Source organism: Cervus canadensis, chromosome 1 (genome assembly GCF_019320065.1).
Source record: "Cervus canadensis isolate Bull #8, Minnesota chromosome 1, ASM1932006v1, whole genome shotgun sequence".
Classification (NCBI taxonomy): Eukaryota; Metazoa; Chordata; class Mammalia; order Artiodactyla; family Cervidae; genus Cervus; species Cervus canadensis.
The window spans coordinates 14,502,758-14,521,362 of NC_057386.1; the positions used below are offsets into that span (position 1 = coordinate 14,502,758).

Genomic DNA, 18,605 nt, shown 5'->3' on the forward strand with positions numbered 1-18,605 from the left:
GGGGGATTGAAAAATGGGGAAGCCTTGGGGAGCTACCAGGAATTGGGGAGGGCAGGATAAGAAGGGCCCCAGCTCCCTCCTCTGGCTCAGTCTGGCTGTCTCCTGCCCTCTCCAAAAGGAGGCTGGAACCCAGCCTTGTAGCTGGTGTCCAAGAGGCCAGATGAGGTCAGGAGTCGGTCCCTCAACCCTGCCCTCCCCGCTTACAGGCAGCACCACACTGCCTTTACCTGCCCACAACAGCACCCAGGAAATAGGTGTTGGGGCCCATGTGCCCAGACCCTCCTCTCTGGAAGCCCCCATCACTTCTCTGCCTCACCCGAGGCCTGTGGGTCCACGGTGTGGCCCTTCCCTTTCCTGAGGACCAATCCCCCCCCGCCCCCAGATGCTGCCTCTGATCCCAGAAGACCCAGCATCCCATGGACCTATGACAAAGAGAAATATTATGTAGTGAGCTCAGGCCACAATCCCAGTGAGCGAAATATAAGTTTAGATTTAATTTTGCTTTCTGATAGCCAGGGCTGTATTCCTCTAAACTAGTAAATACTTAGTCCCTTTCAAGATTTCTGTATCCCCCTTTTCTGAGTCCTGAGGTTACATGGCTCTCCTGGGAGCTGGGGAGGGGCACCCACAGGCCACCCCAACCTCCCTCAGCCGTGTCCTAGAGCCCTTTCCCACCCTGTGGATGGATGTCTTTGCCTGGGGGGTGGGGTACCAGCAGGGTTCTCTGAGCCCCCATGGGGGTGCTGAACCCCTTCTCAGAGGTCGGGAAAGCTCCTTCTCTCTTTAAGTTTCTCCAAACCTCAGTTGGGGCGGTCTCTGTCCCTCAAGGACAGGAGAGCTTGAGAGTGCCCCGAACTGTTTCCCCTGATCCTTGAATGGTGGAAGAAAAAGGTAAAATCCTGGGTGATAAATGTAACTGAGGTTCCTATTCAGAACCATGTCCCTCCCCCAGATATCAGTGCTGCTCACCGCCTCCTGAGGGTAGACTGTGCCTCCACCTACATCACCATGCACTTCAGATACAAGAGGCCCTTCAAGGCTCACGACTTCCCTGCAAAGGACAGGTGGCTCAGTGGTAAAGAATCCACCTGCTAATGTAGGAGACGCAGGTTCGATCCCTGGGTCAGGAAGATCCCCTTGAGGAGGAAATGGAAACCTCTCTCCCGTATTCTTGCCTGGGAAATCCCATGGACAGAGAAGCCTGGCAGATTACAGTCCAGGGGGCCTCAAAGAGTCCAACACAACTAAGCCCCTGAGCACACACAGAGAAGGTTTTATTACAGTTATTTGTATTTTGCCTAAAGGGTAAACTTGGTCTCTGAGAGGTTAAGAATGGGTGTTGCTTAATTGGGATGCTGTTGGCAGGTGAGGCAGGGAAATTCTGCCCCTCTCACTGGTGTGTCTTCACTGCCCCTGGCCCAGGAATGCCAGTGGTGACCATGGCCATGGCCCTGGAGGGGCCTGCCCTTACAGCTCAGTCGGTAAAGAATCTGCCTGAAATGCAGGAGACTCGGCTTCGATTCCTGGGTCAGGAAAACCTCCTGGAGAGGGAAATGGCAACCCACTTCAGTATTATTGCTTGGAGAATCCCATGGCCAGAGGAGCGTGGCGGGCTACAGTCCACGGGGTCGCAAAGGATTGGACACAACTTAGCAACAAAACCACCATGGCCCTGGAAGGGCTTCTCTGGTAGCTCAGAGGGTAAGGAATCCACCCGCAATACGGGAGAGCTGGGTTCACCTCAATCTCTCGGCCCTGGAGCACTTCCAGGGCTCTCAGTGTGGGGCAGGACCACCCTTTGTTGAGACTCGCCAGGTAACGGGGTGGCGGGGGAGGGGGGGGGTGGGGGAGGCTTCCCAGATGGTGTCCTGCAGAGTTAGGAGTCAAACCAGCATTCTCCTTGTTGTTTTCAGATGTATGTCCTGTGACTTGGCTTGGTTTCTCTTATTTGTCTATTTATTTCAGGCTGTGCTGGGTCTTCGTTGCTGTGCAAGAGCTTTCTCTAGTTGTGGCAAGCAGGGGGTACTCCTCATCACAGGTCACAGGCTCCTCATTGCAGCGGCTCCTCTTGTTGCAGAGCCCGGGCCCTAGGCGTGCGCGCTCAGTAACTACTCAAACCCGCATCCTTCTGAGCCTGCCCGCCCTGATCACAACGCGCTGAGCAGAGTCGGGGAGGAAGGGCTAGGGGAGGGGCAGAGGTCATTCTTTTCATACTGAGGCTCTGCCCTCCCCCCACTTCCCGGGGATGCTGGGGGGTCCCTGCCCTCTTGCTTTCCCTAACCCCGAGCTCCTTGTCCATTCTCCCTACACCCCCATCTCTTGTTTTGATGCTGTCTTCCTGGAAAGGTGGGGTGGGAGCTGCCAGATGTCGGGGTGTACAGCCCAGGGCAGCCGGGGGCAGAGGCGGAGGTGGGCTTACGAGGCCTCCTGTTCCAGGAAAGAAAAAGCGTCACAAGCCTCGGAAGGAGCTCAATGCTGTTGTCACTGCGGACGGAACAGCACGGCCCCACCTGTGACAAATAACCCTGCAGACGGTGGGGCCCCCACCCCCTCCTGAAAATAGATCCCTGCCTGGCATGAATGGGAATGAGGTCCAAAGGACGCATCTGCATTGCTGCCCACAGGAGATGCAGACGTGTGTACGTCTGGAGGGTACCCACTGCACCCCCCAACCTCCATGGCCCCCCAGAGGCGCCCTGGGCCACGGGCCAGCTCCCAAACAGCCTCACACCCTACAACTCGGCAGTACACCGATGTTGGCAGCTACACGCGCGCACACACACACACACACACACACACGGGTGCACCCCAACCTTTTTCCACCTTCCTCCCAAATTTGGGGGCCACCAGCCCCAAAGCTAACCAAGTCCTCCATCACCAGGAGGTGCTTGGCTAAAGGGAAAGACCCCTGGACTTCCCCCCATTCCTCTGGGGGAGTCTCCAACCACCAACCCCCTCCCAGCACCAGGGGCTCGTGGTCTCCATGCTGACCTCAGGTGATGTTTATATTCCTGGGCTGTTTGTTCTGTCAATGGAACATGCAACACCTTTTCAGAGAAATGTTTTTCTCTTTGTTTGGAACATCTGGAACCAGCAAAAACATCTGGGACTGCCGGGAGCAGCTGTTTCTCGGATGGAACCTGAACTCCCCTGTCCCCACTTCCCACAGCTCCAGTCCCAACCTGTGCTCCTCGGGTGGGGGGTGGGGGGTGCCACTGTACCAGGTGAGGCCTATGCCCAGGACTGAGGGGGCCAGCACCCAGACCTCTGCCTTCTTCACCAGCAACCCTGGCCTGGATGGTGGGTCCATGTCTCCCAGAACTCAGACCTGCCAGCAGCACAGGCTGTTTGAAAACTAGCGGGTGGTGAAGAGAATGAGATGTGGGCAGAGGATACAGGATTCAGCATCTTCTTTCCCCTCCTGGGGGGTGAAGGAAGAGACAGAGCAAGGGGCCAAGAGAGAGTAAAGAAGATGCCATAATACATAAAACTCAAGAACTCAGCTGTGGGGCTGAGGGATGCACGCCTGCCAAGGACAGCTGTGCAAGTTGTGCACTGCACAAGGGCACCTCCCCCCTGGGACCCCAAGGGATGAGGGCTGTGTCTGATCCGGGGGCAGGGGCACAAAGTTCAGCTTAGACAAGCTCCTAGACTCTGAGGTTCCATCCACCGCTCTGCTGACGGATGAGAAAAAGCCAGACAGACTTTCTGTTTCAGAACTTGCAGGCTCCTCCAGACCAGCCTCTTGTCTTCCACTCCAGACCCCTGGAGCTGTGCCCTGAGAGTCCACTGATTGCTAAGTGGTGGGTTTTCTCTAAGCCATCAACACCTAAGTCCACCGTCTTTGGCAGCTCCCAGCAAACTCTCCCACCAAGTGAGGGAGGAGGGGCCTCTCACCAGAGCCAGGACCAAATCTTCTCCCAAGTGGCTGCCGCTCTTGGCCTGTTCTTGCTCAAGAGCCTCTGTGGCTCCCTTCCTACACAAGGTCAAACCTCCATCAACTGCCAACATGGCCACCTGCACTCCAGTCAAGTGGCTGGGCTCTGGGTCCATAACTGTCCCTCCAGCACTCCTATCCCATCCTTTCTGGGTGCCCCTCTTAATGAAGGGTGTAAGTTGGTCCAGGGTGAAAGGACTGTGCCCACATCCATCCAAAGGACCCATGTAGATTCAGTTAAGTGCCTGGGACTCTGGACTACGAGGCCGACGGGCCCCAAGACTTGACTTTGGGGGTTGGGATGGGGCCTCAGGGGCCCCTGCCTTCCAGGGGCATCCACCGCAGACCCCAGCCGCAGTGCCCGAGCCGGGGTGACCCTTGGGTCTTAGTGGCACAGCTGACAAGAGAGCCTGCCCTCCCCCAGGGTCCCCAGAGAGCTGGTGCCTCCCCTGGGTCCCAATTTGCATGGCAGGAAGGGGCCTGGTGGGGAAGAGGCGGGGAGGAGGCAGACTGCAGCCCAGGCAGTTACACGTTTTCCCCCAGGAGCCTGCATTGTCACAGGCTTGGGGCTGGAGACAGGGTGAGCATGGCGGGGCCAGCGTTGATTCCTGGGCTCAACGAGTGGCTGGTGCTGGGCCTGCTGCTCCTTTCAGGTACTGCTCGAGGGGCCCGGAGGCCCCCTGGTTTCGCTCTCTCCACGGGTCTGTCTCCTGCTCTCGCCTCCTCCGCCTTCCGTCTCTCACTTTTGGTGCCTCCCGTCTCCCTCTGACAGCTCTGGGGACCCGGTCTGTGGGAATCCGCCAGGCTGAGGGGCTGGTGGGCTCCGGAGTCTGCGGCCCCCAGCCCTTCTCCAGCCCAGAGCCGGTCGGGCTGAGCTGGGGATGAGGGGCTGGTGGCTCTGGCCTCGGAGAAAAGCTAGGCCGGGGAGGAAGAAAGGACAGAGGGTAGTTCACCCCCAGGTGCTGCAGGGCGCTGAGTCGGGGAGGCAGTGGAGAGGCCTCCCCCCACCAGACCTGGCACAGGCCTGCTCCCCAGACGGCGGCGGCGCCCTGGTCTGGAAGGCGGTAGAGCCCTCCAGGCGTGACTTCTTCCCTCTCGTCTCATCCAGGAGCCCGCTCAAAGGCCGAGGGCTGAAGTGGGGCTGGGAATCAGATCCTCCTGTGACCCCAGCCCGCTCTAGTCTCTCCAGGGCAGGGGTCTTGGAGCTGGTGTCCTGGGGGGAGGAAGTGGGTCTGGGAATGCAGGGGCGGGGCGGCCAACTCCGAGGGACCAGCCCCGCCCACTTCCTCCCACCCAGCAGGTGAGATGGTGCTGGCGACCAAAACAGAGGACCTGCTCCGGGATCCCAAAGGTCAGCAACTTCCCCTGAACCTTCCGGGAGCAAGTATGTCTGTGTCCAACGGGGTGGGGTCACTGTCCGCAAGCTGCCCACGGTCGCCCCGGCGCCCTGGCCCCCTTGAGCTCTCCCCACCCATCCCCAGGCCTCCTGAGGGTCTGTCTCCCTCTGTAAGACCGCTCTAAAGTTCCTCCAACCCCTACTCCTCCAACGTCACCCACATCAAACATGAGCCCCAACGATCAGGGAGGAGGGGATCCCACTGGGGACTCAGGCCTGGGCTGTCTGGCCGGGGAGCTGGGCTTAGCCCCAGCAGGAGCCTGCAACCTTGGGGGCCCCCCCGACAGGATGCAGGAGCTTAGGGGTTCCTAGGGCACCCCTGACTGGGGACCAAGCAGGAGGGAGGCTTCCTGTGGCAGATGGGTGGTGGGGAGTGTGGCAATCTGAGAAAGGCGTAGGAATATAAAGAGGAGCAGGACCACACGGAATGGGTGACAAGGGAGACATGGGCAGGGGACTGACGCGGGAGCCTTGGTTGCCAGGCTGAGGATTTGCGGGGTCCCCCTGAGGACTGGGGGCTGGTATGGGCAGTCCAGGGCAGGGAGAGATGAGAGCACCAGGCCAGGTGAGAGGCTGTCCTGGGGGCCCTCTGGCCTCAGAGGGTGAGGCCTGCAGCAGGCTGCTATAATGGGCATGGAAAGGCATTGGAAGGTTCCAGGCCCTTCTAAAGGAAAATCAAATGGGGAGAGTGGGCCATCAGGAAGGGGCGGGGTCCAGCGGTTTGGCCTGCGGCTCCTCACATGGCTCAGTTCCCCTACACCTCTGCCTCATGACTGTGCCACACTCTGAGAAGCAAGGATAAGCCAGGAGACCAAGCCAGGGGTCAGCGCTGCCCAGGACAGGGGCCATGGTTGTGGGTTGGGGAGGACCGTGGTCAGGCTGGTGGTCCAGAAGGCAAGGAGCAGGATTTTGATCCCAGCCCTGACACCCACAGGAAACACTTGTTCCTGGATCTGGCAGCAACCACGGTTCGTGGCCAAGAAACGGGGCTCCACAGTGGAGATCAGGTGCCTCCTGGAGGAGAAGGGCAACGTGACCTGGTTCTGGAAGCCGAAGCTGGACTCAGCAGCCCAGCCAGTTTCCCTGAGGGATGGCCGCATCCTCCAGACCCGTAACACCTCCGAGGCCGTTCTCACCATCGTAGGCGTCCAGTTTCAGGACAATGGCGTCTACTTCTGCGTGCAGCAGTGCACCAAAGGGGCCCTGAGGACAGAGCATGGCTGTGGCACTGAGCTCCGGGTCATGGGTGTGTGCAGGGCCCGCCCCCCACCCCCCTACCCCCCACCAGACAGGGAGAGCGTGGGGTGCTCCTGGAGCCCCGCCAACACCCACCCCACCCCAGCCCTCCACCAGCAGGAGAGAGGGCCACACAGTGTGGGATGGCTGTGACCCCGGGGACCTGGGAGAGCCGCGGAGAAGCAGGTCCTGAGGGGTCCGGGCCCAAAGCGGGGACCCATCCCACCCAGCCTCACCACCTCCACCCCACCTCCTCCCAGGGTTCAGCACTTTGGCCCAGCTGAAGCGGCGGAACACACTGAAAGATGGCATCATCATGATCCAGACCCTGCTTATCATTCTCTTCATCATCGTTCCCATCTTCCTGCTGCTGGACAAGGTGACCGTGGGGGCCGGCCAGACACCGGCAGGGTCTCCGTCTCCCCAGCCCCAGAGCCCACCCGCTGACTCACCCATTCAAACACGCCCTCATTCATCAGCTGTTCTTGCAGAGTGGCCCTCAACCCTGACCCTTCACCCTTCACCCAAGGCCAATCTCCCTGGCCCTCCCCAGCCTGGCCCAGCAGTGGATGGGGTCAGGGAAGCTAACACTCTGCTCTCCATCCCTCTCCCACCAGGATGACAGCAAGGCCGGGATGGAGGAAGATCACACCTATGAGGTAAGGGGCAAGGTGGACCCCCCGTATCCCTGGAAGCTCCGAGGGCCGAGGAGGGCAGTCAGAGGCACCATCCGTGTGCGGCCAGGGGAGTGTTCAAGGCCTGAGCTCTGTTTCCTGTCTCCAGGGCCTGGACATTGACCAGACAGCCACTTACGAAGACATAGTGACTCTGCGGACAGGGGAGGTGAAGTGGTCGGTGGGTGAGCACCCAGGCCAGGAGTGAGGGGCCGGCCCTCCCCACACTCCTGGGCACAGCCCGCTGGGCCCTCAATGACTTCTTCAGAGCCGTCCCCCCCTTTTTCCCTGGACCCCCGTCAGCCTCCAAAGCTGGACAACCAGACCCACCTGCCCCTCCAGCCCTCTCTCACCGAAGGGACTGGCGCAGAAGGGCTGCAGGGCAGTGATTAGGAGCAAGGGGGCCCTCGGGGGCTAGACTGGACCCCGCCTTCCGGGGGTGCTATGTGAGGGGTCCATGCCCTGTGAAGATCAGGGAAAGCAGAGACTTGTCTGGAACCTGCAAGTGGACTCAGAGCAGCCCGGCTTCTCTGGAGAGCCGGGGCAGGGTCACGGCCCACCCCAAGTGGCCGCAGACAGGCCGCGAGAGCTTCTTCCCTCTCCCATTCTCTCCTGCTCTCTCCCGCCCTTCCCCACCCCAGGGGGCTGCTGGCCTTGAGCACTTTCCCCCGTGGAATAAACAGTGTGTCTTGAGAAACCACACACAGGCTTGTGACATCTATGGTTCTGGGATGGATAAGGGTATCTGTTTGGGCACAAACGTTTGGGCACCCACGGGCCTGAGGGCGGGGAGGTCCAGCTTAGCTCATGTCCGGTTCACTCTGAAGGCCTGGTTGGGACCTGTGGTCATGTCCACTTTCTTTTCCCACTCTGACACTTAGCGGGACCCCGAACAGCAGAGAAGGTCTGACTGGACTGGTCTTTCTCCTTGGTGGGGGACGCCTGCATCCTGCTTCCTCTTCAGCTGACAAGCAGCGCTTGAGTCCTGCTCTCAGGACTCAAGGGTCTCAGCCCTAGAGGAGCTACCCTCCTCTACCCACCCCAGTCCTCTTGTTCTTCAAGGTCCTCCACCTACAGGAAGCCTTCCCAAAACACCCCTGCCCTTGCCTGATCACTGTTTGGACGCCGTCCTCCACAGCTCTGGTGTAGCTACAACTTTGCATTGCCCGGCTTGGCCTCGTTCTCCAGTCAAACTAGAAGCTCCCTGAGGGCAGGGCTTCCCCTGCCTCTAATACACACCTCCTGTCCTCCACCAAGCCTGGAGATATGTATATATATTTTTTCTTACGAACTTTGACTTAAACTTTTCACAGTCAAAAATTGTTCTTTGTCATCCAATAAATGTATAGGTATGGATATGATTTTGGTCAAACAAACTATGAGATGCTGGAGATGTGTGTGTGTGTGTGTGTGTGTGTGTGTGTGCGCGTATCTTTTTTTTTTTTTCATTTGACCCAGAGCTATGCAAGAGAGATTTCTAAATCAAGAGGCCTTGTGGCAGGGAAGCCTGGGGATTCTTAGTCAGGTAACCCCTTCAGACTTTCTGGCTAAAATCAGAGGTAAAACAATCCCCAGCCCGCCTGCTGCGGGAATGACTGGGAGCAGCTCAGGGCTGGGAGCTGAAGTGCAGCGAACCTCGGTGTGCAGAGCCAGGCTGAGCTCCACTTCCTGTTGACCTTGGGGGGACCATGCTCTGGATTTGCCACTTACGCTCTGGATTCAGGTTGTAGAAACCCCTGCCCTCAGGGAGCCGCCAGTTTAATTGGAGAATCAAGGTCAGCATAGGGAGCAATGAGTCAGAGCAGCTCCACCGGGAATTGCAGGTGAGGCAGGCAGGTGGCCAAGGACCCCACGCCTGGGGTAAAGGTCCATCTCTGCTTTGATCAGCAGTGACCACACTGAGCCAGGCCGGGGCTGGGCCTGGCCGGGCCTCCTCCCTCCCTGGTCTCTGGGCTGCCAGAGGAAACGCACTTGTTTTGGCATCTGCCTCCACTGAACTGGAGCTCTTCCTCTCCTGCTGCTTTGCATAGTGGGGCTAATTCTGTCCTCGACCTCCACCAGGGACCCTGGGCAGCCGGCTGGGGGTGGGACGGAGTCTTCACTTCTCCCCCCCAGGCAGGGTCTCCCCCTGCTCGGGGCTGCCCTCAGTCTGGGGAGGCCTTGGCTTTTTTTTGAAAGACAATTAAATATCTTTGAATAACTGTTTTCCTAATGCTTTGAGGTACTGTTGACAGAGAGTCATCTGAGCAGGGAGGCCTGCCTTGTCCACCAGACACCCCCAAAGGGCACTGATTTCATGGTTTTGATGTAGACGCCCTCAATGGCCTGTTCTTCTGTTTTAGAGGCTTTTACACTATGGGTGTCCCCAAGTCTGTCCTATGCGGCCCTGGCCCCCAGAACTGACAGGCAGTGGAAACAAAGCTGAGTGATGCTGGTGGAAGTGATAATTATCTCAGATCTCAGTTGCTTTTTCTACAAAATGGGAATCATAAAAATTGTCCAAAGGAAAGGAATTGGACCAGATGCTGGTTTTCAGAAAATTATCCTACAGTAAAGTTTTCTTGTTGTGAATTTTAGCACGTGTACAGATTTGAATAACCACCACCATATCCAAAATACAAAACATGAATCAGATTCTCTCACTGGGTCCCCCAGATTTTTATATATGGAGCATCTCTTCACTGCCAATAAGATTTTATGGCGCGCCTCCGTATTCCTTTACATGATCTTTCCCCAGCATAACCCTGGAAAGGGACAGCTTCATCCTCACTTTACAAAAGAGGAAATCGAGGCCCAGGGAGATGATTACCATAATTGGCCACAAGTCACACACAGACCTTCAGACTCCAAGTGTGGCATTCTTTCCACTACTTCACAGCTGCCTCCCCTGAAGGACTTTGCAGCTCAGAGGCTTTGAGCCAGAGGAGGAGGAGGAGGGCCATCAGGAGAGAACCCTGGGACAGCTTTGTCCTGGGGAACCATCTCCAAATGTGTCCCCTTGTTCATGAGTCCCGAAGGCCCCGCTCCTTCCTAAGAGGCCCGGATGTCGGGCTGCTCCTCAGCCTTCCTCCTCCCAGAATGCAGCCCGAGGCCCCCTTGGTGGGCACATGCCCCGCTGCCCACTGGGGGAATCCAGCCCAGTCCCCCGGGGGCCTGGTGGAAGCACAAGTTGGTTCCTCCTCCGTTTTAGCTTGACTTCCGGCCCCTGTCTGCAGGTGCTGCTAGGCCAGGGGCGCTCTGGCCAGAGGGTTTGGGTGTTTTTCCAGCAGAATCAGAGATGAGAGAAAAACAAAACTCGGAAAGCTGAGACTGTCTGGGTGTCCCTGGCCCCCTCCCCCGAGCAGAGGTGCAGCCTAGCTGGGTCTTCTGTGAAAGGCCTCAGAGGACATTCAGCCCCGGGGGAGTGGGGGTGGGGGGCTCGGGGCTCCTGCGCAGTGCTCTGCCCTCGGCAGGCAACCTCGGCAGCTGGATTCAGAGTCCATACAACTGTGAAATTTCTGGATTTGTCTCTGCTCTCCACGCTGCTGCACCTGGTCACGGCATCCTCGGGAACCGCTATTGACTCAGATACAAACAAAAACCAAAACCAACCCAGCCCGTCCATCGGGGAGACCTCGGCGGCCCTCTCCTGGCCCAGGGCCTTTACTTGGAAACTTGGTGACTCTACAGAGAACACAAAACAGCAAGCCTGAACCCTGAATTCAGAGTGTAGTTTGTTAAAACACATTTATTCAAATCCTAATGCACTTTTCAAAGAATAATAATAAAAGACGTTGTTCTCGTCGGCCCTAAGATCACTTTCTCACGTGGCAGGAGTGGGCGGCCAGACGCCTCGTGAGGTCCCGTTTGGGGCTCAGGTTCTGCGAGCTGTGGGTCTACTGAACATCTGTGTGCTTGCCCTCAGCATATGCATGCCACCCCGTCCCCTTTTTACATTTGAATTTGTTCAGGTGTGTATTGCTGTGTGTTGCAAGATCCCACGTTATCATTTTTTCCACACTTGTTATGCGAAGTTCATTCTACAGACACAGCGTGGCCTGCCTGGCCATTCCTGGCCGGGGGGATATTTGAGTTCCTTTCCTTGACACTGTCCTTCCATCCATTCAATCCACTTGGCGGATGCTTGTTGAGTTTCCTGGGCCTGGGAATATGGTTCCAGCTGCCGAGTCCCTCCCCTCTCCCCAGAGCTATACTCTCACCTCTTAGCTCTTTCTTTCATGGTAGTTTTCACAAGGTGAAATTTCTGGATGCATGTTGCTGTTGGGTATTTATTTGTTTGCTATTATCTCTCTTTCCCATAGACTGTAAACTCCAGCAGAGAAAAGGTGATGTCCTCTGTTTATCTAGGTCTGCCCATCTGCCCGGTACATGGATGCCTGGCCCATGGGAGGTACGGCAACTGCTTATTGAATTGGTTAATGTACGAATAAGAGAATGAGTGAATGAATGAAGGGATGAAAGGCATGAATCCAGCCTTACCTTCCCCTAAGGGGGATAAGAAGTTCACAAACAACCACAGAATAAGGTAGAAGGAGGCAGAGGTTATTTCCAGTTGACAGCACCAATCAGGAAAGCACCTCAGACTTCCCACAGCTGCTGGACACACCCCGGTACTTACTACTTCATTCTCAATGGGCTTGTCTCCCTGGGGAGTCATCCCCAAGGTGAAATTACCCAGTAGGTTCAGTGATGTAGGTTGTTTTGCACTTCTAGATTGTTCAGAGATCCTCACCCACTGTAAACAACACCCCCATCAACTCACAGGGGGGCCTGCCCTCATCCTCCCCACCCCCACTCCAGAGCCCTCCTGGGCCCTTCCTCCATGCTTGAATCCTCTGGCAAACCCAAGGGTCCGATGAGATAAAGGAAGTGAAAATGTGATGTACACTGAAACGTGCAACACAAATGTGAAGGATGATGTGACTTGGTTTATTAAATCGGGCTACATCAGGTTGTTTTCTCTCTGTGGACCTCATCCTGGGCTGAAGCTCCTTGAACATCTTGTTTTTCTTTTTGGCCATGCCACACGGCATACGGGATCTTCCTTGGCCAGGGATCAAGCCCATGTCCCCTGCACTGGAAACAGGGAGTTTTAACCACTGGGTCACAAAGAGTCCGACATGACTGAGCGACTGAACTGAACTGAACCACTGGATTGCCAGGGAAGTCCTATTGAACATTGTCTGAGTGGTGACTTGATCCCGCCCTGACAACTCTGCGCTAAGGATAGTTCTGTCCATGCCCAGCAGCGCTACCATCTTTCCTAGGTGAGGCTTCTAAAGAGCTTGGCACCATGAAAGACTGGAACCTTGGGCTGCTACCACTTAGGAGCTGAGAGACTCCAGGAAAACTACTTGTCTCTGAGTCTGAGTATCCTTGTGTGAAGGATATATCCTCACACAATCCTCCCCACATCACTCAGTACAGTGCCTGCCACACGGAAAGAGCTCAGAAATGTTGGCCTTATGCACATCCCCTGGAGAAGCCTTTGGGAATCTCCACATAACATTCTTAAAGATGTTGACCCAATGAGCTGTGATCCACTCAGCCATCAGACTTGTGCTGGAGTCAAAGAAAAAGTGGTGCATATCCTGGGGGCAATCCTAGCCTCTGGACTCGAGGAAGGCAGAACAGAGCTAGAGATGGGAAGTGACAAGAGGGAAATGGAGAGAGCTACCTCCAGTCCTTTTGCAGCTGTCTCGAAGACCAGGGCAAGTATGACTCTAAATAATGAGATGGCCCCAAGCCAAGTGGACTTGAACCTTGGAGGGGTTCTTGAGACCTGAAAGAGGCCACTTTCAGATCAAGAGTAGGCTTCTCTGGTGGTTCAGACAGAAAGAATCTGTCTGCAATGCAGGAGACCCGGGTTTGATCCCTGGGTTGGGAAGATCCCCTGGAGGAGGAAATGGCAATCTATTCCAGTATTCTTGCCTGGAGAATTCCACAGACAGAGGAGCATGGTGGGCTACAGTCCATGGGGTTGCAGAGTCAGACATGGCTGAGCAATTAACAGTCAGATCAAGAGTAAATATCTGAGTATCCAGGATGGGTACAGAGAACCCCAGAGACGATTGAATCTGAAAATATGAAGGGCTACCAAACACGCTGAAATTCATGGATTCCAAGATAATGGGGGAATTCATCTTTAACCCTATGGGCCCGACCCTGGAGAAGCTGACCACAGCCTCTCCCCACTGGCCACCATGCAGAGGCCATTGCCCGGCAGTCTCTGAAACTGGAGAAGCTGGGGGTCTGGCCCCAGGTCATGCCCCAAGAAAGGGTGAGTGACTCCCTAGCACGGGCAGGAAAATCCCAAGTCTAATTCAAAGTTTATCTTCTACTAGCAATGACTTAATGTGTGTGCCTTCATCACCAAAGATCCTGAGAAAGAATTTCTAGAAAAACAGATCACCAGTATTCACCCCCACACCTTCCAGTTCTGATAAAGGTGTATCCCAGGGGTCCCCAGGATCCTGTGGGTCAACCAGAAGGGGGCTGGTGAGAGGAGACACTCCCCTGCTCTGACTGCTCCCAACCGTTCTTGGCAGACCCCTGCCTGGAGTCACCGCTCCTCACTTGTGCCCACCTTGTGTGGCTCTCGAGCAATCCCCAACTTGGGCTCATGTGCCCTCACTCCTAGGGGAGGCCTGAGGCTTCTGTGGTCCACAGCTCACATACTAGTCCCCCCAGTATTAGCTAGAAGCCCGTCATGGGAGCTTCCACCTCAGGGCCCCTTGCCCCAGGTGACCTAGGAGGAAGAAGTGGCAGAGAGGTCGAATTCTGTGTGGGGCTCGGAGGCCCTCCCCCACTTTCCGCCTGGCCCCTCCCCTTTGGTGACCGGAAATAGAGGAGAGGGGCGTCCTGTCTTTTCCTGTGGGCTTCCCAGGCGGCACAGCAGTAAAGAACCCACCTGCCAATGCAGGAGACGTGGGTTCGATCCTTGGGTCAGGAAGAACCCCTGGAATGGGAAATGGCAACCCACTCCAGTATCCTTGCCTGGGAAATCCCATGGACAGAGGAGACGAGCAGGCTAAGTCTATAGGGTCGCAAAGAGTCAGACATGACTGAGCGACTGAGCACACACTTTTCCTGTGGCCCTACCTTCATCAGAGCTGGTTTCTTTTTTTCTTTAAATAAGTTTCTTTTATTTATTTGGCTGCACGGGGTCTTAATCGCGGCTTGAAGAATCTTTAGTTGCTGCAATGTGGGATCGAGTTCCCCAACTAAGGACTGAACCCAGGACCCCTGCATTGGGAGCACGGAGTCTTAGCCACTGGACCACCAGGGAAGGCCCAGAGACTGTTTCTTTCATGACACTCCCCTCTGGTCCTCCTACAGTTGACCTTACATAGTTCCCACAGGTCCCAGTGCCTTTGGCAGCAGATAGAGAATCAGGGGCACAGTTGGGTGATGGTTCAGGAATGACAGGAAAAAAAGAGAGCTCTATCTTCTGGTCTTAAAAGGGAGAGGTCACAGGTGCAAGCCCTCAAGTTCTGGACCACGAGGATGCAACTTTTCAACATTGGTTGGCAACACCGTCACCAACCACCTCTAAAAAGGTTTGCTTCTTTCTTGCTTTCCCACAGGGTCAAGTGCTAAATGTATTTAGACTCAAGGGGTGGAAGGTTTAAATGGAGGGGAATATGTTCTTTCCTGCTCTTAGCCTTGGGGACAATTCAATGCTGGTGACTTCTGGATGCTGAAATAGCCCCAACTCTGGGCACCAAGAGGTGGGAAGTTTGTAGTTCTAGCAGGCCTTGCCTGCTATGTGGTCTCTGCCACATATCCCGTGTCTCTGGGCCGGCCTCACCTGGAAAATGACAAACAAGCTTTGAAGGGAGGACAAAATGAGGCAAAGAGACTCTTGTGACTAGAGGCAGGATCCTTGTGATCAGGAAGCTAAAAACACAGAGTGGCGCCCACTCAGTCTGCTTTGAAGAAAGGACCTGGAGTGCTGCAACGTGAGAAGAGTAAGCATTTGGAGATTTGCTGTCTTGGTTGAAGTAGCCCTTGTAAGTATGCTTCTTTGAGCCTCAGTCTCCCCCTCTGTAAAATGGGATGATAACCATACCTCCTTCACAAGATGGTCCTGAAGGTATAATGTGGGACTGCATGGGCATGCTTTTCACAGCCTGATAAGCTCTATACAGATACTAAAAGGATGAGGAGAAAGAGTGGGAGGAGACTACAATGACCAGAGAGAGCAATTTTTCAGGATGCTATGCTCCAGTGCTGGGGTTGGGACTCAAGCCTTCAAGGGCTCTTCCAACTGAGATTCTCTGACGGTAACAGGGCTACGGGAGCAAGCACTTGTGGGCAGTGTCTGTTCCTGGGATTTCTGCCGCACATCGGAGGAGTAGGGCCAATGCCTCAAGTTTCCGTCCTTTGCCCCCACCCACCGGCCAAAGCGGGGACGTTGAGGAAAAGGGACATGTGGGGCTGAAGCCCTCTAATGGTCACTGTTAGCACTGCAGCCACCTCAGTCTAGACCAGGTGGCAGGAGGAAGGTGATGGAGCGGAGGAACTTGTGCCCAGAAACCTCAGAATCTATTGCTATCCTTGGCTCCCTTTCCCCAAACACACATTCTCTCTGGTGGATGGAGAGGAGCATTGCAGGGAGGAGGAAGTGGATAGAGTGAGGAAGCATCCACATAGCTCTCAAGGTACTTCCATCCTGAGATAACACTCCCTTCAGGGGACCAGCTGGGGCCTCCCTCACCCTGGGGAACAACCCCACAATGACACCCTGCCAGAGTTGTGCTGGCCTCAGGATACTCCCTTCTGCTTGTTGTTGTTTAGTAGCTCAGTCGTGGGTCCGACTCTTTTGCGGCCCCATAGACTGTAGCTCCTATGATGAAAAGGACATCTTTTGGGGGTGTTAGTTCTAGAAGGTCTTGTAGGTCTTCACAGAACCATTAAATTTCAGCTTCTTCAGCATTCCTGGTTGGGGCGTAGACTTGGATTACTGTGATATTGGATGGGTTGCCTTGGAAACGAACAGAGATCATTCTGTCATTTTTGAGATTGCATCCAAGTACTGCATTTCCGACTCTTTTATTGACTATGATGGCTGCTCCATTTCTTTTAAGGGATTCTTGCCCACAGTAGTAGACATAATTGTTATCTGAATTAAATTCACCCATTCCAGTCCATTTTTCACTGACATTTAAAATGTTGATGTTCACTCTTGCCATCTCCTGTTTAACCATTTCCAATTTACCTAGATTCATGGACCTAACGTTCCAGGTTCCCTTGCAATATTGTTCTTTACAGCATCGGACTTTACTTCCATCACCAGTCACATCCCCAACTCGGTGCCATTTTTGCTTTGGCTCTGTCTCTTCCTGCTTTCTGGAGTTATTTCTCCACTGATCTCCTGTAGCATGTTGGGCACCTACCGACCTGGAGAGTTCATTGTTCAGTGTCGTATCTTTTTGAATTTTCATACTGTTCATGGGGTTCTCAGGCAAGAATAGAGAAGTGGTTTGCCATTCCCTTCTCCAGTGGACCACGTTTTGTCAGAACTCTCCGCCATGACCCGTCTGTCTTGGGTAGCCCTACACGGCATGGCTCATAGTTTCACTGAGTTAGACAAGGCTGTGGTTCATGAGTTAGACAAGGCTGTTGCCTGGAGTAACAGGGGAATTTGGCCTTGGAATACAAAATGAAGCAGGGCAAAGGCTAACAGAGTTTTGCCAAGAGAATGCATTGGTCATAGCAAACACCCTCTTCCAACAACACAAGAGAAGACTCTACACATGGACATCACCAGATGGTCAATATTGAAATCAGACTGATTATATTCTTTGTAGCCAAAGATGGAGAAGCTCTATACAGTCAGCAAAAACAAGACCGGGAGCTGACTGTGGCTCAGATCATAAACCCCTTATTGCCAAATTCAGACTTAAATTGAAGAAAGTGGGGAAAACCACTAGACCATTCAGTTATGACCTAAATCAAATCCCTTATGATTATACAGTGAAAGTGAGAAATAGATTCAAGGGATTAGATCTGATAGAGTGCCTGAAGAACTATGGACAGAGGTTCATGACATTGTACAGGAGGCAGGGATCAAGACTATCCCCAAGAAAAAGAAATGTAAAAAGGCAAAATGGTTGTCTGAGGAGGCCTTAGCTGAGAAAAGAAGAGAAGCTAAAGGCAAAGGAGAAAAGGAAAGATAAACCTATTTGAATGCAGAGTTCCAAAGAATAGCAAGGAGAGATAAGAAAACTTTCCTCAGTGATCAATGCAAAGAAATAGAGGAAAACAATAGAATAGGAAAGACTAGAGCTCTCTTCAACAAAATTAGAGATATGAAGGGAACATTTCATGCAAAGACACATAGGCAAAGACACAAAAACATAAAGGGCACAATAGAGGACAGAAATGGTATGGACCTAACAGAAGCAGATGATAATAAGAAGAGGTGGCAAGAATACACAGAAGAACTATACAAACATCCCCCCCCCCCAAAAAAAAAAACCCTTCATGACCCAGATAATGACAATGGTGTGATCACTCACCTAGAGTCAGACATCCTGGAATGCAAAGTCAAGCGGGCCTTAGAAAGTGTCACTATGAACAAAGCTAGTGGAGGTGATGGAATTCCAGCTGAGCTATTTCAATCCTAAGAGATGATGCTGTGAAAGTGCTGCACTCAATATGCCAGCAAATTTGGAAAACTCGGCAGTGGCCACAGGACTGGAAAAGGTCAGTTTTCATTCCAATCCCAAAGAAGGGCAATCCCAAAGAGTGTTCAAACTACCACACGATTACACTCATCTCACACGCTAGTAAAGTAATGCTCAAAATTCTCCAAGCCAGGCTTCAGCAATACGTGAACCATGAACTTCCAGATGTTCAAGCTGGTTTTAGAAAAGGCAGAGGAACCAGAGATCAGATTGCCAACATCTGTTGGATCATAGAAAAAGTAAGAGAGTTCCAGAAAAAACATCTACCTCTGCTTTATTGACTACACCAAAGCCTTTGACTGTCGAAAAGCCTTTGACAAATTGTCGAAAATTCTTAAAAAGATGGAAATACCAGACTATCTTACCTGCCTACTGAGAAATCTGTATGCAAGTCAAGAAGCAACAGTTAGAACCAGACATGGAACAACCGACTGGTTCCAAATTGGGAAAGGAGTATGTCAAGGCTGTATATTGTCACCCTGCTTATTTAACTTATATGCAGAGTACATCATGAGAAACGCTGGGCTGGATGAAGCAAGATTGCTTCCTCTGGGAATGGAATCAAGATTGCTGGGAGAAATATCAATAACCTCAGATATACAGATGACACCACCCTTATGGCAGAAAGCAAAGAAGAACTAAAAGTGAAAAAACTAAAAGTGAAAGTGAAA

At 53.8% G+C, this 18,605-nt stretch overlaps 1 protein-coding gene across 2 annotated transcripts; it reads left to right on the plus strand.

The window, feature by feature from the left end:
* Positions 1 to 4,438: 4,438 nt before the first annotated feature.
* Positions 4,439 to 7,945, plus strand: CD79B (CD79b molecule). Of its 2 annotated transcripts, none has more exons than XM_043464817.1 (6): positions 4,439 to 4,590; positions 5,235 to 5,288; positions 6,268 to 6,579; positions 6,830 to 6,948; positions 7,187 to 7,228; positions 7,353 to 7,945. In XM_043464817.1, exons 1-6 carry the CDS (start codon positions 4,524 to 4,526, stop codon positions 7,449 to 7,451), a joined length of 693 nt encoding a protein of 230 aa, XP_043320752.1. In that variant the 5' UTR covers positions 4,439 to 4,523; the 3' UTR covers positions 7,452 to 7,945. The 2 variants fall into 2 exon arrangements, with proteins under 2 accessions (XP_043320752.1, XP_043320759.1); XM_043464824.1 differs by having other exon boundaries at positions 5,238 to 5,288.
* Positions 7,946 to 18,605: the final 10,660 nt, after the last annotated feature.

Bases quoted from the DNA above. Each gene is read 5' to 3' on its own strand.
- CD79B (XM_043464817.1), top strand. From the start codon at position 4,524: ATGGCGGGGCCAGCGTTGATTCCTGGGCTCAACGAGTGGCTGGTGCTG. The intron at 4,591-5,234 runs GTACTGCTCGAG...CCTCCCACCCAG, and splicing joins GGGCCTGCTGCTCCTTTCAG to CAGGTGAGATGGTGCTGGCG. The intron at 7,229-7,352 runs GTAAGGGGCAAG...TCCTGTCTCCAG, and splicing joins AGGAAGATCACACCTATGAG to GGCCTGGACATTGACCAGAC.